This window comes from Mirounga leonina, unplaced genomic scaffold, assembly GCF_011800145.1.
Source record: "Mirounga leonina isolate KUSES-001 unplaced genomic scaffold, KU_Mleo_1.0 Mir_54, whole genome shotgun sequence".
Lineage (NCBI taxonomy): Eukaryota > Metazoa > Chordata > Mammalia > Carnivora > Phocidae > Mirounga > Mirounga leonina.
The window spans coordinates 3,378,737-3,404,783 of NW_023270812.1; the positions used below are offsets into that span (position 1 = coordinate 3,378,737).

General features: G+C 45.3%; 1 protein-coding gene across 2 annotated transcripts in view; it reads right to left on the bottom strand.

Moving 5' to 3' along the window:
* Positions 1-26,047, bottom strand: part of LOC118001842 (ezrin) — a 52,506-nt gene that overhangs the window by 16,058 nt on the left and 10,401 nt on the right. Inside the window, exons 3-7 of one of the 2 annotated variants that reach the window (XM_034992006.1) lie at positions 9,830-9,913; positions 4,235-4,330; positions 2,918-3,192; positions 2,194-2,277; positions 1,147-1,293 (exon numbers count right to left, since the gene is read on the bottom strand). In XM_034992006.1, coding sequence (XP_034847897.1) covers positions 1,147-1,293; positions 2,194-2,277; positions 2,918-3,192; positions 4,235-4,330; positions 9,830-9,913 — 686 coding nt within the window. Of the gene's footprint in view, positions 1-1,146; positions 1,294-2,193; positions 2,278-2,917; positions 3,193-4,234; positions 4,331-9,829; positions 9,914-26,047 lie in introns of those variants that run through there. The other variant, XM_034992007.1, reaches the window with a different exon arrangement.

Below are 26,047 nucleotides of genomic sequence, written 5' to 3' on the forward strand. Positions count from 1 at the left end.
GCGGCTTCCGGAAGGACCAGGGACTGGTTTCCTGAGCCCCCCAGACTGCTCATGTTTCTGTACGACACTGGGTCCAGCACACCTGGGGGAGGCAGCAAACCGAGAATCCTCGATAACTCACTACCAGGTTCTCGGAGGAGTTCCTGTGATTGGGGTCTTTCCTGACTGGAACCAGGCTTTCCAGCAAAGATGGTTCTCCTCCATCCAATTCTGGCCCCAAGTGGAGGGTCTAGGAAGGCCTGAGACAGGCCCCTGTCCCACCCAAATGAAAGGTATCTGTACCCCGGTTCTGGCAAGAAGACACATGGCTGAGATTGAAGGCAGAGTCTTCATGTGATGTCGTCTGTTCCAAGTAGGGGCACACCCCCCATGAAGGCCAGAGAGATGGTTTTTGGGGAGCACTAACAGCAGAGAGGAGGGGCAACAGGAGGAAATGTGGGAGAGCCATCACTCAAAGGCACAGGGAACCACCATGGAAAACTTGCCCTCACTGAATGAAAAGGATCTTTTCCCTGTGTATCTAGCTGGCGGGCACAAACAGGCACATTCGCAGTGTTTGTGAGCACAGGGACGGGCAAAAGCAGCCAGCAGGGCCTGGCTTGCTCTCTATTGCTCTTTCAGAACTTACTCCACACACACACAGAGCTAACACGTGGCCATCAGACACCTCTCACAGGTTCAGAGGATTTAGCTAAACTGTACATAAGCCACTGTTTACAGAACCTTAAGATCTCTGATAGCACTGGAACTACTCTTGCTTGGATTACCACAAACTAAGCCACCAGCAGGGCAAGGGCTGCCTGGGTGGGATCTGTGGGTGTGCTGGTGCCTGGGCGGCCGGCGGCAGGGCCTCCGTCGGAGAGCAGGGGAGGTCTTCCTGCAGCTCTGGTCTGTGGGGTTGTGGGTCAGCGCATGGAACTGAGCTGGTGGACAAGCTATGGTGACAGAAGACGAACAGCGCACACCTCAAGCCAACCTCTGACAAAATGTGGCCACATCACAGCTGAAAAGCCCTTGAAGATGCACACATTGGTCCGGTAAGCCACCAGAGAAACACTTCAAAAGAAACCACATGCATGGTTGCCAATGCCTCCCTTGTTTCCAACCCCAATCCCCCACCAACTGAAATTATAAAGTTCAACTCACTTATCGTCTTTCTCATAAATATTCAGTCCGAGGGCATCCACTCCAAGCCAAAGGTCTGTTCCTTTCTTATTTTTTATCTCAAAATAGTTGATTCCATACATTTCCAGGTCCTGAGCAATCTTCAGATACTCCAACATGGCACTGTCCCTAGCAGGGAGAACAAACAAGGACATGGTCATTCGTGCGTGCGGTATCCGGAACCGTAAAACCGCAGCTCTGGCAGAATGGGCTGGCAGCTGTGGGTTTGGTGCTGTCCCTCTGTTGGCCATTCACGCCTGGGCCCTGAGCTGTTGGACGCTGACCACTGATGTACTCTAGACCTTCTGAAAGAATTGAACAGACTCATGCTGGGTTCTTTCTCTGGACACAGGAGGTTTTCCTTTTAGACTGCCCTGGTAGGCAATCTCTCTCTCACCCACATGCTGCTGCAGGGACTCCCACTGTCCATGTCACTAGCAGCCACCACTTAGGCCTTGAGCTCTTTCCCTCCACAAAAGACGCTCAGGACAGATGAGAGCTGAAGGACGCAACGTCTGTGAGGCCCAAACTATAAATAAACTTCTAAGGTTGGGGGAATGCACAGAATTGCTGCTAATGCTCCAGGTGAGGATTCTAGGGCAACAGAGAATCTGCCCATTTCTTACCTCTAATAGCCACATGTCACATCATGTTCCTCCTTCATGCCTTCTTTGTGCTTCTTTCATAGGAAGTGTTTCTCACTTGGGATCAATTTTTTCCCATTGTGAACAATGCTCCTGCCCTCTTGACTAAAACAAGTGTTTTAGACCCAAGACCTTCTCTCCTCTAAAACAAGGGAGAAGGCTTTAGGGCCTGAGGCTGAATCTAAACTGCTTCTTACCCCCAGACATGAACACCTGGCTTTATTTAAGAGAAACCTCCTGAGCAACTAACTGTTACCTTTCACTGCTCTGCCCGCTCGGGCTGAAGCCCAGGGCAGCGGCTCCGGGAGCTAACCACCCTGAGGACCCTATGTGGGGTTAATGCCAAGGCAACCCGCTGCAGAGGCAGGAGCCAATCCATACTCACTTGAGCATCCCGCGGTGCTCGGCGTGCCACACCTGGATCCGGTCCTCCCACTGGTCCCTGGTGAGCTTGTGCTGGTCCATGACTCTGAATTGCAAAACAGGCGGCACAAGAAGGTCACCACAAAGGGCCGTGAGAGGCAAGCAGAGGGCCCCCACCCACCTGCAAACCTTGAGTTTTCTTTCAAATAAAACCACCCACAAAGAGTGTTTCTACTTCCTAATATGCAGCATTTTGGACAATTAACAACTTAAAAGACTTAGAACTTAGAATGAGACATATCCAGTCTTGCTGGAAAAATTTTAAAATGGTGTTTTATATTGTAAGGTGACTCTTCTTCCAAAAGGGGTAATTTATATGACCATTAGTGAATAAAAACAGATTTAACAGGGCCCAATGTCTATGCACCAGGGGAAGCCAGGAAGTGTGATTATGTATACAGTAACACAGCTGCTCTTCCTGGGGAGAGCGGCCCCCCTTCCTGCTGCGGTTCTTCGTCACGGACCGTAGAGGAGGCTCAGTGCCCGAGGGGAAGGCTCTGGTAGGTCAGTGCCTCTGGAGGCCACAGCATGTGCTGGTTAAGCACACAGAGCAGGAAGTGCTCGAGTCCCGGCCTCAAGGATCACGCACCCTCGTGCTTGCTGAGTGCTTCTGCTCACACACACCACTTACGCCCTTCAGGGATGCAAGCACTGCTCTCCCCCAGGCCTGGCCGTCCCCTGCTCACCTTTGGGGGATCAGCCGCTCAGAGCTGAGGTACCCTGACTTGTGCGTTTCTTTGTTATAGTCTCCAAACTTGGCCTGCACCGCATAGGAGCCCAGGAGCACCGCTGTCTCAGGAGGGCAGTAAATTTCATCGCTGAGAATTCCCTCCTTCACTTGGAGGAAGAAAAGCTTTTGCGTGATGTCCTGGATGAGCTCCTCAGACACATCTTCGGGGTAGAACTTGGCCCGGAACTTGAACTGAAGAGGGTTCTCCTTTCTGACCTCCTGTGCCGACACCTGCACCACAAACCCAAATGCTGCCTGCAAGCCTGGACGCCAAGACCTGCCTCCCCGAACCAGTTCCTCACCACTGGCTCAAAGGGCTCCTGCAGGCCAGTGTTCAGAAGGTACATTTACTCGAAAGTCACCTTTTTTTTTTTAAAGATTTTTATTTATTTATTTGAGAGAGAGAACATGAGAGCGGGGAGGGTCAGAGGGAGAAGCAGACTCCCCGCCGAGCAGGGAGCCCGATGCGGGACTTGATTCCGGGACTCCAGGATCATGACCTGAGCCGAAGGCAGTCGCTTAACCAACTGAGCCACCCAGGCGCCCGAAAGTCACCTTTTAGACTAAGATGAGAAAAGGCCCGCTGAAGTCCAGCAGCAGCCCGCTGGTGACCCGCCAAGCCACGAGCGCCGGCCGCTACCTACTGGGGAGGTGCTCCCAATTCCAGAGAACTCAGATCTAGAAGCAGCCTGCTTAGGGACCTGTGAACCTGGCATCTGCCCCCGTGGCCAGTCAAGCTGGGGGCCCCTGGCACTTCCATTTAAAACTACTCATGTCCCCTCCCTTCCCTAATGGCCCCCACACTTACTATAGTAATATGGGAAGAAGGCACAGGTTTGGGAGAAGGGACATTTTCAAATTGTGTGGAGAAAACACATTTAAACTTATTGCTTTTCTTTACAGTTGTTAATGGAATTATTCAGTCTTTGGAGCCTGAAGATAACCTAACACAGGTTCAAACAAAGCAATAACCGGTTCTTACAAAACAGTGGATTCATGGTTTATAAGATTAACAATCTCATTGGGGAAAAAGAAATTAAGGTCAACTAAAAGCTAAGCAATTAACCATCATATGCCCCAATGAGTGAGCAGGAAGGAGAAATGCCAGGATCTAACTTCCAACCAGTATCCCCCATTTACTGGAAACCTGCAACTTTTTTTGTCTGTAAAAACTTTTACACAAATAACAAGAACAAAAAACAATCCAGTTTCAAAGTTAACAGAGCAGACCAACAATCAAACAACAGCCTGTAAATAGTTAACTCTGACTTACCTTTTTATCAAGTTTCAACCAGGTAGGAAATCCTTTATTATCCACATACTGGAGGCCAAAGTACCACACTTCCCGAAGGCCGATGGTCTTAACCACCTGTGTGAGAGAGACAGCGGGGCAGGGACTGAAGCAGCCAGGAGAGCGAGGTGCTGGCCGCCCCGTCACACCGAGCATGCCTCTCCTACACCATCCCAACAGGAATCCCAACTTATTACTAACAGAGGCTATTCCCCCAAAGCCGTGAACAATTTATTTTTAACATACACGAGCAGATTCAGGATTAACTTTAAATCTCAGAAAATCTTAAGATCTTATACATTTGCACCCCTACTCCTCCGTTCTCCACTAGCTTTCCCGAGTGAAGACAACCAGCTGAGTTAGAGTAAGCACTCATCAGGCACCCCCAGGTGACACCAGGGCAAGTGTGCATCCCAGGCGTGAATGTCTCCTTTCACGTGTGCCCACGTGAAAAAGGGGTTGAAAGTCACCAAGTGAAGCAAAGCAACACTTGGGTCTCCTCTGGTTTCCTGTCCCTGCTTCCCAGTCAGTTGGCCCAGGCCTCTGCTTAACTAGGAAGAGAGAAACAGCAGTCCCTGGAAAGGTGGGCAATGGATGGCGGCAAGCTTCCAGGGAAACTGGGGAGGTAGGGGAGTTATGCTTCACACATGCCAAGGGGTGACTAGCATTCTCCCAACCTCCAGAAATTTGAAATTCTGATATAGGAAGGCAGAATTCAACCCAAGGTCATAGCAAGAATTTTGTTATTTTAAAATTCTCCTCAGAGGGGTGCCTGGGTGGCTCAGTCGTTAAGCGTCTGCCTTCGGCTCTGGTCATGATCCCAGGTCCTGGGATCGAGCCCCGCACTGGGCTCCCTGCTCAGCGGGGACTCTGCTTCTCCCTCTCCCACTCCCCCTGCTTGTGCTCCTTCTCTCGCTGTGTCTCTGTCAAATAAATAAAATCTTTAAAAAAAAAAAAAAAATTCTCCTCCGAGGCACCTGGGTGACTCAGTTGGTTGGGCATCCTTGATTTCAGCTCAGGTTGGGCTCTCAGGCCACGTCAGGCTCTGCACTTAGCAGGGAGCCTGAGATTCTCTCTCTCCCTCTGTCTCTCCCCCTGCTTGTGTGGGCGTGTGCACACACGCTCTCTCAACTAAATGAATAAATCTTTAAAATAAATAATAAAATTCTCCACGACAGAATCCCACTGGTTATTCTTGTGTCTTAGAAACAGAAAAGCGGGCGCCTGGGTGGCTCAGTTGGTTAAGTGACTGCCTTCGGCTCAGGTCATGATCCTGGAGTCCCTGGATCGAGTCCCACATCAGGCTCCCTGCTCAGCAGGGAGTCTGCTTCTCCCTCTGACCCTCCCCCCTCTCATGTGCTCTCTCTCATTCTCTCTCTCAAATAAATAAATAAAATCTTTAAAAAAAAAACAAAACAAAACAGAAAAGCAACCTGCTGGGGACACTTAGTTGTGATGATGTCTAACGAGTCCCAGTGCTTTGCTGCATAGTTTAAATCCCATGACATACAACGCTAAGCCTTTATAAGAAGGTTACCGTTCTTCAAATATATGGCTTCTATCACATTTAAAGGGGAAGAGGTCTGAACACATGAGAAATGACCAATCAGGTATCTGGAGCACTTGCTTAAAATAAAATCTGAAATTCCAAATAAACTCCTGCTCTGAGCCTGTTTTCTCATCCACTAGGGGACCAGATGCTTGTGGAGCTCTCCAAGAGCCTGTTCACCCTACACCAAAGATGGGCCCGTTCATTGGCTCCCTCACTCCCCCAACGAGTGGGAGGCAGGCTCCATCATGGGATGATGTGGAAGAACTTGGACTGTTCTGTGCTAACTCCCAAGTCTCTTGTGAACCCTGCCTAGGTCTTGTTAGGGTAGCTGATATGAAGACCAGGTTTTCTGTACCCTATCCTGCTAATTTCTCCCTGTAAACCTCCATCTCAACATTTGGATATAAAACCTGCCTTGCCTTCCTCTTGGGTTGTTTCAAAATTGTATGGGAAAGCCCCACATTCATAAGCAATCTAGTCCTGTACTCCATCCACCGAACTTAGCCTTAGTCTGGGTCCTAACCAGTTTGAAATGATTTCCTGTCTGCTTGTCTCCCCTCCCCATCCCAGTCAGACCCTCGCTGACTTCCAGGGCCACAGCACAGGTGCCTCTTTACCTCTGCTAGGATGTGGCCAGCCCCCTTGACGAAACAGATCACAGACCCTGGAACCACGCCATGGACATAACCCCGGGCTCTCACTCACTCAGTGAAAAGCCTGTCCCTGGGCGCCCCGACCTGCCAAATGTCTCCGTGGCATCTTCCATCACATAGGAAGGTAACTAACTGTCTGCAGCCTGTTTCAAAGCCTTACTTCTATTCCTGTGTCTTCCTCGAAACGGCACAAGTGAATTAACCTGCTTTCATTCAGTCCATCTGAAAATCAACGCCTAAGTCCTCCTTATGGGGAAATCCAATATTCCTGGAAAAACGCACCTCACCATTCCCTCCAACGTCCTTAGTTTACCCTAAAGCTGATATACATCATGAAAGCACAATGTGAACAGGTGTGGGGTCTATTCCTTTATCTCTGCCTCAGCGGTGTTTTAAATGGCAATTTTGGAAAGGAAAATGCAGGGACAGGTCTACTTGGCTCAATCTGAAGTGACAGCTGGAACATATGCTTTGATGATGGAAACAATGGGCACACTGAGTCACACCCTTCTCGCCACCTCAGGAATTTTGGCAGCGGGAAGGCACTGCTCGGGCCCTCCGTCAGATCCCTGGACTAGTATCTAGGCGCAGATAAAGCAAGAGCCCTGGGGTGGAGTTGGGCCAGTTTTTGCAGAAGAGACTGAAGTAACTCATGGGTTGGGAGAGAAGGGTTCCGACTAACTCACCTCTAAAGTCTCTTTCAACCCATTCCATTTAAGGACCATATTCTAGGAACTAGTAGTTTGGCCCATGAACAACCTTCCCAGACCTAGAAGGTCATCAGGTGAGCAACAGAGAAAAGGACACAGACTCTGAAGACATTAAGAAAACATGCCCAGCCTGGTTGGGGTATGGGGAAGGAGCCCCAGAAAGCACCCAGGGCATCCACTGAGGAACTGTCCTGACCACCCACACACAGGAAAGTGGGATGTTCTCTGCGTCATGTGCTATCTTGGAAGGATGTGGAAGGATCAACAAATGGATCTTCAAAAAGACAAGTTTAAGTAGGGTTGGACACTGTGGAGCAAACCCCTGCCCCAGCCCCGGCAAGCTACAGAACCTTGAGCAATTCTCTTCTCTCTCTGGGCCTTGATGTCCTCACTTATGACATACAGACAGCCGTTTCCCAGGTCTGCTCTAGCCTTAGCCTTCTCAGATTATGTGGTACTTTTCAGGACAGGTACACCGAACTGTAAAGAAATTAAAAGTGAACTCTGACAGAGAGCTTTGTGATCCAGGTCTCATGGCTGAAGGTGGAGTTCAGGATCTTTCTGTCTCCCACTACTTCCCTTTCCATTAACTGATCGGTGGTGGAATTTCATTACCTGTCTTGGGAGGTTGGCGGAGATTCAGGCAGGAAACATGACTTGGGAACAAAGAGGTCAAAGTGGGATGTGGCCCTGCTTGTTGTTTAGCACATGGAACCAGGGGGCTTGACTTTCTGGGGTGGGGAATAATAACAGGTGCTTGAATAGGATCGTTGATGGGACTAATGAGCTTTGGAATAATTTAGATACAGAGCTTATCAAATCTTGGCATGTTGACTGGATTTATGTGGTTAGCACTTTTTAAATAACCCCTATCTACTGATTGAGTTCAGGGTCCACTTTTTGTACACCTATTAATCCACAGCTCCATGCTATGGTAAGCAGATAATCTAATATTAGAAAAATACCTGGCTTAAAACCAATCTGAACACCAAACTAGATGTAATTACTCAGCATTTAGGAACATGTAGAGTTCTATCAATATGGCACCCTGGATCAAGAAGTGGAGATAATCCTGTGCAGTATGCAGCTCTGTGCCTAGCACAAGAGTGTGCAGTTAAAAATGTCTGTAGAACTGAACCATCCGAGGGGAGTATTTGAAGGAACAGGGCAGGCCTCTCCCAATCTCTCCATTCCCTCCCCGCTTCCAAAGGACCCCAAGGAGCAGACAAGGATCTTCTAAGAGGTAGTGGCCGTTCTATCTTGCGGAAGTACCACAGACTCTTCTGATGGCTTCTTCACACAATTTCTGAGAAGCAACACGTGAATGGAACAAGGCAGACGGAGGCAAGGGCAGCTAAATGGCTGAGACATCAAAACTCTATCATCTACCTAACCTAGAGTTTCCAACTCTGCTCTAAAAATTGCTTGAGGACAGCCCAGCTCTCATTTACAGACAAGAACTCTGGGGTGACCGAGGGTCTCCTACCCATCCCTGTTCTAACCACTGACCCACATGGCACTCAGCTGGCTCCATTTAACTTACTTCCGGATTATCTTTCCCGAGAAACCTTTAGATTTTTGCCCCAAGTCCAGCCTCACCCAGAGCAGTAGATGCCTTTATCCTTAGAGGGTGAGGCAGAGCCAGGGATGAGCTCGCCACAGCAGCACAAGGAGAGCTGAGGAGGTGTCCCCGCCTATCGCAGGAGGCCCGGGGGGGACACACCGCACCAGTGCTGGCTCCTGGGGCTGCTGGACACAGCTGGCCCAGCACACGGGGGAGGGGAGGTAGAGAATTAACCCACTAGGTGCTCACTGTGGGGGTAAGAGAAGGAGGGATCATCAAGCACGGCAGGGAATCACCAACACCTTTTACATTTGCTGGAATTCTATCTCCCACATTTCCCATCAGCACCCACCCCCATTTCTGGGTTTGGTGCTAGGGTACAGAACATCACCTTTCCGATCAGTGGGACCTCTCAGGGAGGCAGGCTACAGCTCAAGGGACTTGTAAACTCAGTCTGCTCCTGCTGCCCTCTTGGATCCTTGGCCCCAGAGCAGAATTTACTCAGCTCAGAGAGGCAGATTTTGTTCTAAAACTTGGAACTGTTCCATGGAAGAATTATCACAGCTTTCCTGGTGGCTCATGATTATCAAAACTCTGCATTCACCTTCAGGTCTCAGGAAGAAATATTCAGGAATGTAGTTGTGCTCTACTGTCCAGCTCAAGGAAGAGCATCTGCTGACACCTGAGTGAGTTCACAGATGCTGCAGTTGGACATGGAACCTATGGCCTGCCCGGTTCCAGCTGGGCCCTCAAGCAGTGTCTGGCCCTCGCCGCACTGTGACCTGCTGACCAGATGGCAGGAGATGGCTGCAGTGACCATGAAGACCCCTGGGGGTGAGGGATGGGAGCCAGAGCTTTTGGATGTAGCACTATGCTGATAAAGACTTCAGAGCATTCCCTAAATTTCCTCTCACAGGGCTGTGAACACTCTACTCCTGCAGAGTTTTTACAACAGTGTGAACCCCTGGAAGGAGGGGAAAATGTTCTCCTCTACAAAGAGAAGTAAGGAGCAAACCAATACATTCAGCAAAATTATTCAGATTTGCAAAAAAATTTTTCCTAAATGGGAGTTCTCTCTCTAAGCTCACAGAGACCAACCTGATCAAAAAGCTGTTTTCCTGTTGTATTTGGCTGGATGGCGAACTCCAGCTCCGCATCCATGGTGGTAACTCGGACATTGATCTAAAAAGAGAACAAAATGCATTATACTTAACTGAGTGTTCCTTTCTCCTAATAATCTGAGCCTTCTGCAAAAACTCTAAGCTACTTAGCAACACGGCAAGAGTAAATTCCATCCATTCTCATGCTGTCACAACACACACATGCACACACACACGGAAGCCAACGGTAGACAGCTGCTGAGTCTCAGCATTGCAGTTTGGACTCAAATGTATGCCCTCTTTGCTTTAATAAAGCACATTCACACTTCAGTCTAGGCTGTTTTTCTACAGAATACTTTGATAACCATTAACATATTTTTCCATGTACCAGCTTGTATTGACCTTCACGACAGCCAAGGAAGGCACCAGTGGGGTGGTGAGCCTCAAGAATTCAGACCAAGACAGTAAGTGAAAGGAGAGAAGGAACAACATACCAGCATGTTTAGAAACACTGGAAACTAGTGAAAAGAGAAATGGTCAGATGACTAAAGACCCATCAAAGAGCATATCCTATAGTAATTTAAAATGCCAATTATGAAGAAGGTAGAAACATGGAAAACGGCTTCAGGAATGAAAGACATGAAAAGCAAAATGGTATACATGCCCTCAGTGCAAACCTGTGAGACCCTCTAGGCAGAGGACGGAAGTATAATGTGGGAATGGACGCATCATGGGATGGTCAGCTCATAAGGAACTGAAGTGGGGGTGAAGAGGGGCCTTAAAAAGGTCTCTAATTCCCATCAAGTTTGTTTAAAAAATTCACTGCAAGGTAGTTTTCAAATTTATCACTTGAGAAAACTCAAATTTACTAGCCATATGAAAGACAGACCCATCTACTTTACATCACTGTCCCAAAGGAAAACACCACAACCACACAGCAACAGTAATGCTTAAGATTAAGAAATGTTTGCTTTTGACCATTTTTAAAGTGAAATATGTAAGAAGCTGGATAGACATGTACCCTAAATTCTCCCTGCCTCGGATGTACATACCACGGGAACACAGTAATAGAACTAATAAGGCTTAGCTGACAGAGGTTCAAGTGTCCAGCCAGCGCAAGGCACACATTCGGCGCCCACACTAGTTCGTTCTTTAGGAACAAAATCCATCTTCATGGATTTTTTCTTCTAACCTCCAAGACTGGTAACTAAGAGATACTTTGACACAAATCTACTGTCTTTTAAAGGTTCTCTGGCTGACAGTAAAGAGAAGTGAGGTGTAATTTTCCACAATTTCAAGAAAGTCTCCCCTCCGATCTCAAGTTTACAAAAGATAAAGCATATTTTAAATTCTTCAATTGTATTAAAATATAAAAACCTAAGTTTTTTTTTTTCATGCTGGCAATAATTTGTTTTTTTTAAAAAAAATCACAAAATGGCTGTTATGAAACATAAAAGATAAACAGCTTTCTCAATTATGGTTCCAAATGCACATATCAGAAATGAAAAATCAGCCGCAAAGTCAAATATTCCAGGAGACAAATGCAGCTCCATTACACACTCATAAGCCCACAGCGACACATCACACCCAAAACTAAGGTTGGGGGGGGGGGCTTACAAATACAGGGCCTTTAATACGCTTTGCTGAATAACTGACTGCAAACTGATTAACAGGAATATAGAAAAAACCATTCTAAGGTTTGAATCAGTTTCACATTTGACTCAAAGCTAACACAACTCTTTGAAAAAGCAAGTAAGAGGATGGATGTAACAAGCCAGTAGTCTGTAAAAAGTAAACTAAGTATGATGAAAAGGTCTGCGTAACCTCTATAAACTAAATCTGCCACCGCGAGACCTAATCTGCTATCCACTGCTCCAACGTGGCCATCCTGCCCAGTTCTAGCGGGTCTGGTCTTCCCAGAGAATTCTTTCTGGGAGCTCCAACACCCACAGGCTATCATGAAGCCTGGTATGTTACCTCAAACAAAGATGGCAAGCCTAACGATCAGGTTGAGTTTTTCTGGCACTGCAGTAACAAAACTGGGACAAACAACAGGAAACAAATAGGTTTTTCTCCATTGTTTGGTCCCTTGGCCCTGTCAAAAGGAGTAATTCCCAGATCTGATTTGGGGACACATCAGAATTTTTTTTCAAAAATGCCCCTAAAATTAAAGTCAAGTTAATTTTATCAATATATAGCTCTACAATCTGCTGAGATGAGAGAACTCATGAACTTAAACAACCCGTGAGAGACGGTAGGCTGGCGGCCTGCAGCTGAGCTGCTCTGAGTCACAGCTGTGCACGGTCCTGGGCTGGTCACCACCCTTACTAGGTTTCCCACAGGGGGCACGACTGGCACTCTGGGTGCAGGTGTTCCTTCCGCAAGACTATCTCAAGTGCATCCCTGAGCCCACCTACTAAACACAGCTGTCCCCAGTCACCGGGGGAATCTACAAGTACCCCCTACCATTTCCACCTGCTCTGAGAAGGGAGGTTGCTACCCAGACTAAGGACCACAGCAGGGCACTGCCTTCATCAGCAGCAGGTTAAAGAGTTCCACGTTTATAAAGCCTGTTAAGATTATTTTCAATTTTATGGATCTTTAATGAAATACAGCATAAACTTGTATCAAAGTTTAAAATTAAGCATTTACGTAGATGACAGGACCATTTATATACATATTTTGGTCCACTTATCCAGGGGCTTTAAAAGAAATCAGATTTGGGGTGCCTGGGTGGCTCAGTTGGTTAAACCACTGCCTTCGGCTCAGGTCATGATTCCAGAGTCCTGGGATCAAGCCCCGCATCGGGCTCCCTGCTCATGCGGGAAGCCTGCTTTTCCCTCTGCCTGCCACTCCCCCTGCTTGTGCTCTCTCTCTCTTGCTATCTCTCTCTCTCTGTGTCAAATAAATAAATAAAATCTTTAAAAAATATATTAAAAAAATAAATCAGATTTTAGCAATTAAGGAAACCTATCTAAATCCCAACTCTTTTCTGAGACAGAGAGAGGGCGTGTGCAAGAGCTCAGGTGAGCAAACAGGGTGGGGAGGGGCAGAGGGAGAGGGAAAGGATCTTAAGCAGGCTCCATGCCCAGAGCAAAGACCTGAGCTGAAATGAAGAGTCGGACACTTAACCAACTAAGCTGCTCAGGCGCCCCCCGCCCCTTTAATTATCTTTGTCTTGAGTTTTCATGGAAAGCAACTGTTTTGATGGAAGCTGACACTCGTATCTGCAACAGGGCCACAGAAATAAAGTGGGCTTGTACGGTCCAGCACGATAAATGTGAGGATGGTCCTACCAAGAAACCAGAGGTCCACAGGCTTAAAACCTACCCCCCCACACCCCAACCGGGTGCAAAGGCTGGGAGAAAGAATGCATGTTTTGCAATTTTTATTGCCTTGGTAATTACCCCCAGATCACACTTCTCATCAAAGGCAACTATTTGCTGAAGGCAACAGGATCCCATAGTAACATGTGCTACAGGTGTGTATACAGAATATGCAGTTAGTTACTGAAAATCGAACCCCAAAGGCAGTGTTTCTCTTAGGCCTGACAAAACGCTGAAAACCTTTTAAACATTCTGCTTTGTTTGGGGAGGATGATGGTGATTAAAGTTTAGTTTTGCTCATGTATGTCCACCACACCCACACCCACACACCCCACTGCGGCTGACAGTGCAGATGGTACTTTAATTCAGGTCTCCTCCACATGCTACCCCAACTGAAGCTAAAAGACAAAGCCACACTGAAAGTCCTGAAATGTTAGAACATAGAAGGAACCAGACCTAACTGTACCCCACTATGTGTAATGGGAATTCATAAATAAGTTAGATAATGGAGTTAACAACAGGTTTTTAAACTCCACAGATTAAAAATAATGAGGTCGTCCTCCTGCTATATACTATGTCAGAATTTTAGAATACGAGAACTTGTTAGACCCAAGTCACAACACGTTAATGAAGATGCCTGAACCCATGCAGGGAAATGAGGTTCTAATGAGTATAATGCCTATTTTCCAAATTGGCCATATTTAGCAGAAAAATCTTTCTTCTTTTGTCCCAGTGAACTAGCTTAGTAGAGGAGTTGTGTTTTCATTTCAGTAAGACAGAATATCAGTATATGCTGCTGGTTTGTATCTTCAGCAAGAGAGGGAACACAAGCAGGGGGAGAGGGAGAAGCAGGCTTCCCGCTGAGTAGGGAGCCCGATGTGGGGCTCGATCCCAGGACCCCGGGATCATGACCCAAGCCCAAGGCAGACGCCTAACGACTGAGCCACCCAGGTGCCCGAGAGAAAGGTTTTAAAAACAAACATCGGAATGAACTTAAGTTTTATTTCTAAAACAAGAACAAAAGTTGCCAGTAAAAATTCTTACATCTAAGCAAAATGCCATGCATGCTTTTTTTTTTTCCCACAACCATGACTACTGAACAGTATACTGAACGGGTACATGCACCACACCTCTAGAGAATGCATAGGTTATTTGATACGGGAATTTAATACATAAACCTATCTTTGCCTTAGTTAATGAAGTTAATGAAAACCTAACTCTAATGCTGTCTCTGTCCTCCCTCTGCTTAATAATCTACTCTTTAAAAAATTCTCTTTGCTGTTCTTATGGGTTAGCTCAGCTCAAGACTGTAACACTACAAGCCAATGAACCATAATAGCTTCATTTCACTGTTCCCAGCCTGCCCCAGTTAGTGGGCACTGGCATACCTTTGGGGCTCACTCACTCTACAAGGACCAAATACCTACTGGGTGCCCCAGGCACCAGGGGGGCCCTGCGACAAAGGGAGTCACAACAAACAGAGATGGGCATCGAATAGCTTCTATTCATCATAGTTGTTTCCAAATGGGCCCCAGAGCAGCCTTTCAAATACCCGAGTTTCTGGGCCTTAGCCCAAGAATCTAAAGCCATGCAAGTGAGGACCAGCTGAATTGAGGGATCACTGAACCAGAGGCAAGAGAACACAGCCAGGGCTGGGTTTGAGAGCTCATGCTGCAGCCTGAGGACTTCCCCCCCCACTGGGCCTCACCCCCCTCAACTGCAAACCAAAGGTTTGGACTAGAAGTCCCGAGGCCCTTCTGCCGCTGAAATGCTAGGTCTAGAGTCCAACAGCACAAGGCGAGGTGTGGGGGTGCAATTAAAGCTGGAGCCATGAGAACAGGCAGGTCGATGACTCCTCTTAGGGAAGGTGTGGATGGACCGCGAAGACTCATGAGAAAAACAGCTTAACTGTGGTACTATTAGAAGCTGGCCAGGAGATGTCTTCATGGGCAAAAGACAAGCTCACGCCTGTCTTCGCATTTCCAGGAGGGAAAACGCAATTCTGGCTGAACACAGAGTAGTACAGGTTTTACTGCTCCAATGCAACAGACATCTCTCTTTCCAATAAGAGAAGGTAAAGGTGTTAAACCACAATCTGTTTTTTAAGTAAACTCAGTAACAATTTATACTTTTAAAACAAAAATAAATCCTCTGTTCCCTTTGCTTACTCCCCCAAACAACTGAGCAATCATGAGCACAGGCCTGACGGCAGGTAGGCGCCCATGACCCACCTCCCTAGGCATCCCAGCCAGCCCCTGCCCAGTGGTCCGTTATCTTGCAGAAAGCCACTTCCCCTCATTTGTAGAATGAAGTACTGTAACTGGAAACGTTTTATCTCTAAGGGATCTCCCAAATGTAACATTCTAGGACTTAAAAATTATCTGAATGGCTTCTGACACCATCCAAGTCAGTGGCTGTGTTCTCTGGAACATTATCTGACCTTCACAGGGAGAGGGACAAAGAGGTGATAAAAAGGGGTATTTTGAGGTCACACAAGTTAAGGTTGGTTGTTTCCTTTTTCTTTAACAGAAAGACTTTTGAGTGTTTTTGCTCTGTTAATGTCTTTGTTACAAAATCCCAGGATGCCGTCCTAGTCAGGATTCCCTGGGACCATTCTAGCCATAGAAGTTTCTTCCACGGGGTATCCCAAAGGACCAGTAGAGAAAACATGGTTTCTGAAATCTTCCCAGTTTTGTTTTTTTTTTTTTAAGATTTTATTTATTTGACAGAGAGACAGAGAGAGGGAACACAAGCAGAGGGAGAAGCAGGCTTCCTGCTGAGCAGGGAGCCCGTTGCGGGGCTCGATCCCAGGACCCTGGGATCATGACCTGAGCCGAAGGCAGATGCTTAACGACTGAGCCACCCAGATGCCCCTTCCCAGTTTAATTTTATCAAAATAGTATCTAAAATGCCTTCTAAGAGTCTCAGAGATATGAAAAAGAGCTGACAATGAAATACTGTGTTTTACTTCTAACCCATGTGTGACTACTGAGTTTTGGGCTGCCAAATTACCTCCCAGTTCTTTCCTTTGTTTTGGTAAATAAATCTAGTCATGTAATTTTTCCTTTGGGAAGTGCCCATTTCCTTCTGAGATACTTTAAAGAAACTTGGTTTAAGATTACCTCTCTAATCACAAGTTTTACAGAATTAACTCATACCGTACTAAAGACCAAGATAAGAAGGAAACATTCAAAAGACCAATTCCTCCACAAACTTTATAGGAAAGGCAAGTGGGTATGTCTCCTCAGACAAGGCAATCAGCGCTCTCTCTCTTTTTTTTTGTAGCCAGAACGCTGCAGCGGGTAAGAAAGTTGACAGTGATTTCCCTAGTACTTAAGAAGTAGGAAAGCCATTTAAGATAGAAAGGGAAATACAAATGATTGCCTTTGAATGTCTGAATTTCAGGCAGTGGATTCATTGATAACAGATTAGTCCCAATACTATCAACACCTGCATTTACTCAAAAATTAGTCTGAGTAGAACCATCCAAGCACCACCAAGATTACATTGAGAGCTTGATCTTTCATAATCACTTAAAAATGTCAAGGCTGTTTTCCAACATTCCAGCTCTCTTCCAAAGGTGCCACTTCAGCAACTTCCAACAGCTTTCAAATATTTGGATAAGACCTTTCAAATACTTAGAAATGCTCTGATAGGAAGTAGAGTAAACGTTCTCCCACAAATGGGGGAAGTAGGGGAGTGGGACAAGGAAAAATTCGCACAACAGATAATGTTATAACAGTTTTCTGAGATGCTATTTTGGTTTACATAACTGAATAATTATAGAGACTACTGTATTTTGATTTTCATGTTGAGTCATTATGTGCTCTTTTTTAATAACAGCTTTGGTGAACTATAACTTACACATAATTCACCGATTTAAAACGTGCAATTCAGTGGTTTTCAGCACAGTTATGCAACCAGCCCCACTATCTAATTTTAGAATATTTCATTCCCCTAAAAGAAACCTGGTGCCCATTAGCAGTCACTCCTCCCAATACTCCTCTCCTCCCCAGCCCCGAGGACCACTAATCTACTTTTTGTCTCCATAGATTTCCCTGTTCTCAACACTTCTTATAAACATGTGGCCTTTGACTGCCTTCTATCACTTAGCATGTTTTCAAGATTCATCCATGTTATAGCCTGTACAGTGCTTTGTTCCTTTTTTATTGCCAAATGATAGTCCACTGTATGGATATTATCACTTTTATCCATCCATTCATCAGCTGATGGACATGTGGGTTGAGTATCTTAGTAACTAGGTCCATGTTGCTTTAGTGATTATAGAATGTGAAACACCTGGAAAACAATGTCATTGAACTAGACTATCAATCTGATATTCAAATTGATAATAAAAATTCTTTAGGAGGAAACAAAGATGAAAGAAAAATGATTTAAAAGATTTTATTTTTGGGGCACCTGGGTGGCTCAGTTGGTTAAGCGACTGCCTTCGGCTCAGGTCATGATCCTGGAGTCCCGGGATCGAGTCCCGCATCAGGCTCCCTGCTCGGCAGGGAGTCTGCTTCTCCCTCTGACCCTCCCCCCTCTCATGTGCTCTCTCTCATTCTCTCTCTCTCAAATAAATAAATAAAATCTTTATAAAAAAAATTTTTTTTTATAAAGATTTTATTTTTAAGTAATCGCTACACCCAATGTGAGGCTTGAACCCACAACTAAGATCAAGAGTCCCATGCTCCACTGACTGAGCAAGCCAGGCAACTCAAAAATGGATTTTTTTTTTTTTTAAGATTTTATTTATTTAACACAGAGAGAGACACAGCGAGAGAGGGAACACAAGCAGGGGGAGCGGGAGAAGGAGAAGCAGGCTTCCCGCTGAGCAGGGAGCCAGATGCGGGACTAGATCCCAGGACGCCAGGATCACGACTTGAGCTAAAGGCAGACACTTAACAACTGAGCCACCCAGGCGTCCCTCAAAAATAAATTCAATTTAAGTTTACTGTTTTTAGTTGTAAATGAAAATATTCTGCTTTCAGGAAGAAGGTCCCAGTTGCCAAACAAACTAATGTGAACACAGGAGAAAACAGACTCCTAGTTCCCACGCTTATACTCTCCCAAAGCCAGCAGTATTTCCAGCCATCATGAATTCTAGTTCACTCCTTCACTTCACAAATGAGGGAAGAGCACCGAGAGCTGTCCCACCAAGGAACAGAGGTGAGAACCCAGGCTCTTGTTCAGGGTTCTCCCAAGTAAATCATATTCTTTCCCTAATTTTTAAGCAGGGGATGAGTCTTCTGTTCCACATTTAACTTCGATGGTGCTGAGCATGTTATAGCTAGTCAGCACTCAATTCAAGTACACACACACACACATACACCATATATATAACATATACGTATATATATTTGTTAAAATGAATACTACCTTTATATTTTGGACTTGCTTAGATTAATATAAACGCCTCCAGAGCCCTGTCCATTGCTGCACAAAGAAACGTGGCAATATCAGACATGTTTTATGAAGTCTGGTGTCCCTTAGTAATGGTTTAGGAAAACAAGCCAGCCGCACCTTATAAACTATTCCCCCTGGGCCCTCAGTGCTCCTCTGAGGCAGTGGTTCTCAAACCTGAACATGCAAAAGAATCACCTAAAGAGCTTGTTGACAGTTTTCTGGGCCCCAGGCCCAGAGAGTCTGACTCAGTAAGTTAGGATGGAACCCATAGGTCTACAGCTCTACCAAGCTCACAGGTGAGGCCACCCCGGGATAGCCACCGCTCTTCATCAGGGAAAGAGATTACTTTCCTGAACATTCAAAAAGCCACAACACCTTTTGGCAAAATTAATGCATTTACTGTTACTGTTTATAATCCATTATGTGAAAATATCTTTACTAGATTTTTCACTAGGACTAGAGTAGTTACAGACTTAGGCTTGCATATCCCATATACTCCATATCCCAACAGATGGACCCCTGGTTTGGTAGTCTCTCTGGATCCTGATCTTATCTTCAAGATAAAAATCAAGTCATTATAAACAAGACTCCAACTTAATAAGTCATAACATCAGCTATGACATGCAGTGGTCATTTTTCACAATGACTGGCTAACAAATAACCAACTTCTGTAAAGACATTACCATGAACTTAGCAAACCTTAATCAGCTTAGTGCAGAAATGCGGACACGTATATTCAGCCAAGGACAGCACAGCTCGAAAACCACAAAGGCAAGTGGATTTTATTTTTTAGTTCTCCCTCCTATCACCAGCTCTTTTTAGGGGGTCAAAGTAAAGGCTACTATTGAAAATAAACTTTGTTAAAAAAAAGAAAAGAAAAGAAACTTTGTTTCTACCTATGATGTAAAATGTTTGTCCTAAATGGGCATTGCTGCTCCCAGTAACAATGTTTTATATAAACAACAAAATTATACAGAAGTAGTTGCCATTGAAAATCCATTGACCGTATTTTACATTGTTATAGTTTCTAATAAGCATATAATTTAGAGGATCCCAACTTTTATTCAAGAAAGACAGTCCAGAAACCACCCTGTTGTTGTACACCATCCTTTAAGAATGGAGGCCCAAAGGAAAACCAACATGTTGCTATAGGGAGGTATTTACCAACACAGCAAAAGACTGCTGTACAGAGAGAAGACAAGTAAAATACAAATGAGGTCCTTAAAATACGATTTTGCATACACTGGAGTCAGGGCCACAGGGACCGGATACTGCATTGGCATGAGCACCAATACCCCGGGTCCCCAGTCAGAGCAGGGGAGGCAGGGGTCCCTACTTGAACGTTCCCCACCTGCGGGAGCCACGTGTCACCACATGCCCAGAGCAGGCTGGGCTCACAGTTTAAAATTCCAGAGATGTATGTTTAAGTGCTAGCTCTTAACACCAGACTTCTTGAGTTTACTGACCTTTAGAGAAGGTGGAAGTAACAGTATGAATACATCTCACTACTAAGATACTGGCAAGTTTGTAAATCAAAGGAGACTGACAATACTGCTATTCTCTTCTTTCAAGCTCCTCTATCTAACAGGTAAACTATACCCAATCACATCATTTTATATGCTCTTCTTCAAGAATAAAGAAACTGAGAGTGGCGGTGAACAAACTGGCTTGATTGTCAGGCACAGGAAAATTTTCAGAGGCCAAAGAAAACTGGTCACCTAGCTTTGCAAATGTAAAAGTGTGGAATTAATTAGAACAAAAATGGTCAGGTAGTTCAGTAAAAATTCCGTGTATCACCATTTTGTCTGTAGCACCACAAACCATTGAAGACAGATGGGTAGAAGAGATATAAAGCTCATGCTGTGATAAAGTTTTCAAACAGTTATACAAAACTAGGACAACGTACTAGCCTTTTATTGCCTAGTAATAGGAATAATAAAATCATCAAATGTTAGGGCTGATAAGAGTCCACTTGTGACAACTCTGATAACCACTATATAGCACTTCTACAGAGGTCAAAGTGCTGACCCACAGTTCTCAGTAACTCCTATAACCTTCCTAGGGGTCATGGATGGGTGCTCCCACTATTCCTGGGAGTAAGTACTGAAAGTCACAGAGGACTGGGTGATCTTGGGGGTGGCTGTTCTCTGGTCTCCTGGTGCCCATCACGCAGCTCCAGATACTCTGTTCCTGGTGGTGATGGTCACTTCCCCAGGAGGACAATTCAAACTTGGCTACATGTGGGCTGATGCTAACAGTTAATGGAACAATGAGAATGTCCTATAGGGAGTATCTATCAAGAAACCAAATGAACCTGCCACAATCTAGTGCCTCAGGCTGGGTCATTATCCTTTTGGATTAAAGCAATCCAGTGCCCCCTCTCCTATTCCTCCTAGATGGGGGTATAAAAAAAAGCAGTCACTGGTCAGCATTTGCCCAGCTGAAAAGTAAGGTCATAACCAGAGAGTTCAATGACAAATGAGCCAGTTCAACTCCATTATAAACCAAGTCGAGCTTCTCAGTTCAGCTTAAGCACAGTCCTTAGTTTTAGGAAACCTGAGTTTAAATTTTAACATGGAAATATGAGGGTGGGTATGCCAGGCCACTGCCTCCTACTCCAAGAGCGCTGTGACAACATCGGGTGGGCACCTACCTCATGTTAACAATGAATTCAGTATCACTTTAAGGAATTTTGAAGGTAACTTAATTATAAAAGTCAGCACTACATACCCCTCACCTCCTTTCTTAAATTCTCAATGTGCAGCAGACAATACAGGGCAGGGCATTGGGGCGCCTGGGTGGCTCAGAAGTTAAGCTTCTGCCTTTGGCTCAAGTCAGGCTCCCTGCTCAGTGGGGAGTCTGCTTCTCCCTCTCCCTCTGCCCCTCACCCCTGCTCATGTGCTCCAGGGCATGTGGGCGCACTCGCAGCCCTCCTGGTCTCTCAAATAAATAAAATCTTTAAAAAATAAAATAGGGCAGGGCATTAACATGGAAGCTGGGTCTTGGGATTTCCAAAGAACTTTCATGTTTCAGGTATCTACATGTTACACTTTATATCATTTTTTAAAGATTTTATTTGACAGAGAGACAGACACAGCAAGAGGGAACACAAGCAGGGGGAGAGGGAGAAGCGGGGAGCCCGATGTGGGGCTCCATCCCAGCACCCTGGGATCATGACCTGAGCTGAAGGCAGATGCTTAACGACTGAGCCACCCAGGTGCCTCTATTTTGTATCATTTTTGTTATATAAATGTACATGTTGTTGACAACTAAAGTAGTGACAAGGTCCAACTATTTTGTAGGCTGATTCTAATTGGGTACTGCTTGGTGAGGGGAAAAGTTATCCTGGTCTAACCACTTTTTTTTTTTTTTAAAGATTTTTTAATTTATTTAACAGAGAGAGAAAGAGCGCACAGGCAGGGGGAGCGGGAAGGAGCAGCAGGCTTCCTGGGGAGCAGGCTGGGACCACGCCCAGAGCTGGAGCCAGAGGAGGCAGGCGCCTAACCGACTGAGCCACCCAGGCGCCCCTAACCACTTTCTTTTTAATTTTTTTTTAAAGATTTTATTTATTGAGGGCGCTCCTTGGGAGCCTGCTTCTCCCTCTGCCTCTCTCTCTCTCTCTCTCTCTGTCTCTCATGAATGAATAAATAAAATCTTTATTTTAAAAAAATTTTATTTATTTGACAGAGAGCGAGAGAGGGAACACAAACAGGGGGAGCGGGAGAGGGATAAGCAGGCTTCCTGCTGAGCAGGGAGCCCAATGTGGGGCTCGCTCCCAGGACCCCGGGACCATGACCTGAGCCGAAGGCAGACACTTAACAACTGAGCCACCCAGGTGCCCCTTAACCACTTTCTTTTAAAGACCGAGGAAACAGGCCCAGAAAGGTGTATGCAACTGCAACTTCTAATAATCAGCTACTAAAAATATTTGTTTCTATTTATATGGCTCTTAAATGTTATTCTTAAAGTTGTGTCTTTCAATGTAAGTCAGTGGTTTTAAATTCTGAATTGAAGTTTGTTCCAAATTCCAGGGTGAAAATTATGTAGAAGTATGGATATATAAGGAAGAGCCCAGATCAACTAATATCCATCACATAATTTCAGGAGCATGTAACGAAACCCCAAGTCTTTCTAAATGGCTCCTTCCACCTCTGAAAGTTAAGCCACTTCCTGCTCCCAGACCCACTTCCTGTCAGGCAGGACTGCGGACAAAAAGCGGACAAACCAGTCCTGTTTGTAGTCATTACAACCAGAGAAAATCAAAACCCCAGAGCTAGAAAGGAACCTTTTCTGAGCAGCCCCATTAAAAAGAAGGTCAGTTCCCTCTACTTGAAAACTGGGCTGGGAACATTTCGTGCTGAGCCCTCGCCACTATTCAACGGGCTCAGGCACGCCTTCTGGAAAGAGGGAACTGAGGCAGGAAGAAACAGCTTTGCAGACCTCTGACAGATGGAAGGGCCATCACTCTCACCCAGTTCCATCTATCTGTGCTGAGAGGCATACTGGGGGGCATCCTCCTATCAGCTGAGGGTATTTAAATCATACTCCTCATACCTACTAGCTGTGCATTTTATAAAGAACCTTTTTTTGTGAGTAAGTAGGAACCAACTTTACACTAGGAATGACATACACTCCATGTGTAGATTTAATATGGGCACGAACTGGCTACCAAGCTTTGACACCTGACCTAGGAGAGGGGAAGAAACGATCAAAGAATGTCACACTCCACAAAAGAAACCATTTCTTTCCAGAAACATAGATGTGGTCTACACCCTTTTCTCCCCAACTCCAAGGTCACTTTCTCTTTAGCTAATAGTCTTGTGAAGTCTTGATTCTGTAACATGTGATTTCAGTTTTGCTAGATGTGTCATACATACTTCAGCACCAATTTAGTTCACTGAAAAGGGAGGTTAATTATACCCACAAACTTAGGATCCCATAAAAGACAAAAGGGACAGGGCCAAGATGGCTATCACCTGCTGCAACGATTTTTAATTCTAGGCTCATAAAATACAGGAAATTAAAGGCCTATAGATTAGACTTCACTACCCACCTGGAATGTACGGTTTTCTTTGTAAAGTTAGAAGTCTCTGAAGGGTTTTTCCTTTCTAAGCTGGTGGGGGGGAAAGCCTATCAAAGAATGGAAATGTCCAAGCACTAAGACAAATCGTACCTTAAATCTTGTGCCATTTCTTTGATAAATCTTTGTCCCTGGCTAAGATCACACGTGCAGTAGGGGTACCTGAGCCAGCGCAACTCGACCTCGGGGTTCTGTGTTCGAGCTCCACGTTGGGTGTAGAGATTTAAAAATAAAAAATCTTAAGGAAAAAAACATCACATGTGTAGTAATATTTTGTGTTACTTAACATTTCTCCTGTAATGATGGCTTTTGCCATCTTGGAAAATAGAGAGCAAGGCCCCAACCGCTTTAAAAAAAAAAAAATCCAGACTAAATCAGTAAGCTTACAAAATTCACTTACAGAAGCAAACGTCAATAAAAGTTACTTTAAACCACCCAGGTTTCTGAAATTATACTAAGTTAAAAAAACAAACTCTCCTCAATTTATACTTGATTGAGATCCAGGATGTCAGGTCCAGGACGGATTGCAACTAGGCACATAATTAGTGGGAATGAGGGCGGGGGTGGGGAGGGGAGAGACGACTTGGCAGCCCCCCCACCCCCCAGCTCAGGTCTGCAGTGCTTGCGTTCCCCCCGCCACGGAAGGCAAGCCAGCCTCCAAAGGGCTGCACAAAAAACCCTGCCCCGGAATGCCCCACATTTTGTTATGCTCACTTCCAATTTTCAGCTCCGCAAAAGCTGCCCGTGAGGCGATGACCTATTTCCAGTCAGAGCACAGGGGCACGCACAACCCCCCCGCAAGATCCTGGGAATACAGAGTAACAGAACTAGCTGGGACAAACAGTCCCGTGTGGTTTCCAATCAACTGCAATTGTGACTGGAGGTCCCCTTGAATAAAATATGTATGTGGGAGGCGCGACAGTCCAATCTGGGGTTAAACCAGGCACTCACCTGATCACACCACCAAAGCTCTCCCACGAAACCAAGTGTACTCAGGGATCCTGGATCGTGGAGAGCGGTCAGCAGCAATCGGGAGGGTTCTCAGGCTCCCGCAGGGACTCCACACCCCAGGGCAGACCTTCCCTTCCCACTTGCCCTCCCACCACACTCAAGTGTTTGGCCATTGGAAAAATGACAGCATCTTTCCCTTTCACCCCTATAATGTGCTTTTAAAAAACAAACTTTACTTCGTAAAATTTGGAACATTCACAAAAGTAGAGAGGACACCGCCCACCCCTCCTGTACTTTCACCCAGTCGGACACCATTAACTTCCTAACATTTATATATATGTGTGTGTGTAGCTGGCGTATTTTAGGCTGCCACAGGATCACTTCAACTGCAAAAACTTCAGTATGTAGCCCTAAAGAACTGAGTACCTACGTGTGTGTTATACACCCACCGTATCACTATCATTTTAATATTTTAAAATTCAGTCAATATTCAATCATCCCCCATTGTCTCAAAAAAATCTTTTTACAGTTTTTACAATTGTTCAAATTGTGTCATGCCCTCTGCAGCCTTGTCATCATACTGTATTTCCAAACTGCCCTGTTTGGCCAGTTTCTTAACAAACATCAAGTTTTCCCCACCCTATCTCCCCATCTAAGTCCCACTTGAGAGTCTCACCGAAATAGCAATGTATTTATGTAAGCAGGTACTTGGAACAACAAGAAGCAATATCCGTAACTATTTAACCAAGGCAATGAAACACCTCAACAAAAATACTATAATATACATAATGCACTTTCATAAATAAGAAGTGGTTCCAATATAGTATTTATGTTCTAAGCTTTTACCAAGTGATTTGTGGTTCAATTTTCTCTTTAAAAACGTAATGAATATGGCCAGATCTTTTTTTTTTTTTTTTTTAAGATTTTATTTATTTATTTGACAGAGAGACAGCGAGAGAGGGAACACAAGCAGGGGGAGAGGGAGAAGCAGGCTTCCCGCCGAGCAGGGAGCCCGACGCAGGCCTCCATCCCAGGACCCTGCGATCATGACCCGAGCCGAAGCTTAACGACTGAGCCACCCAGGCGCCCGGCCAGATCTCCTTCTAAGATGTATTTTACAAGAAATCTATACATGTAGTAATGGTGCAATAGCCAAAATATTATTCAAAAAAATTAATTTCCTTGAGCCTCAATGCCTGAGAAATGATAGAAGAATCTACATGGGTATGGCAAACGATGACTTGCTTATCATCAAACCTATTTGAAAACAAGTTCTTAGAGAAATATCTTGGCTCACTGTCCAGTACAAGAGTGATTTACCAAACAACAACAAAACAGACAAAAGCAAACCACTCTCTGCCCAGTGGTTTTAACTCTTCACCCAACAAAGAGTGAGAGAATAAAAAGTACCTCTACTTCTTGGCAAAGCCTGGATGAAAACGAACAGCAG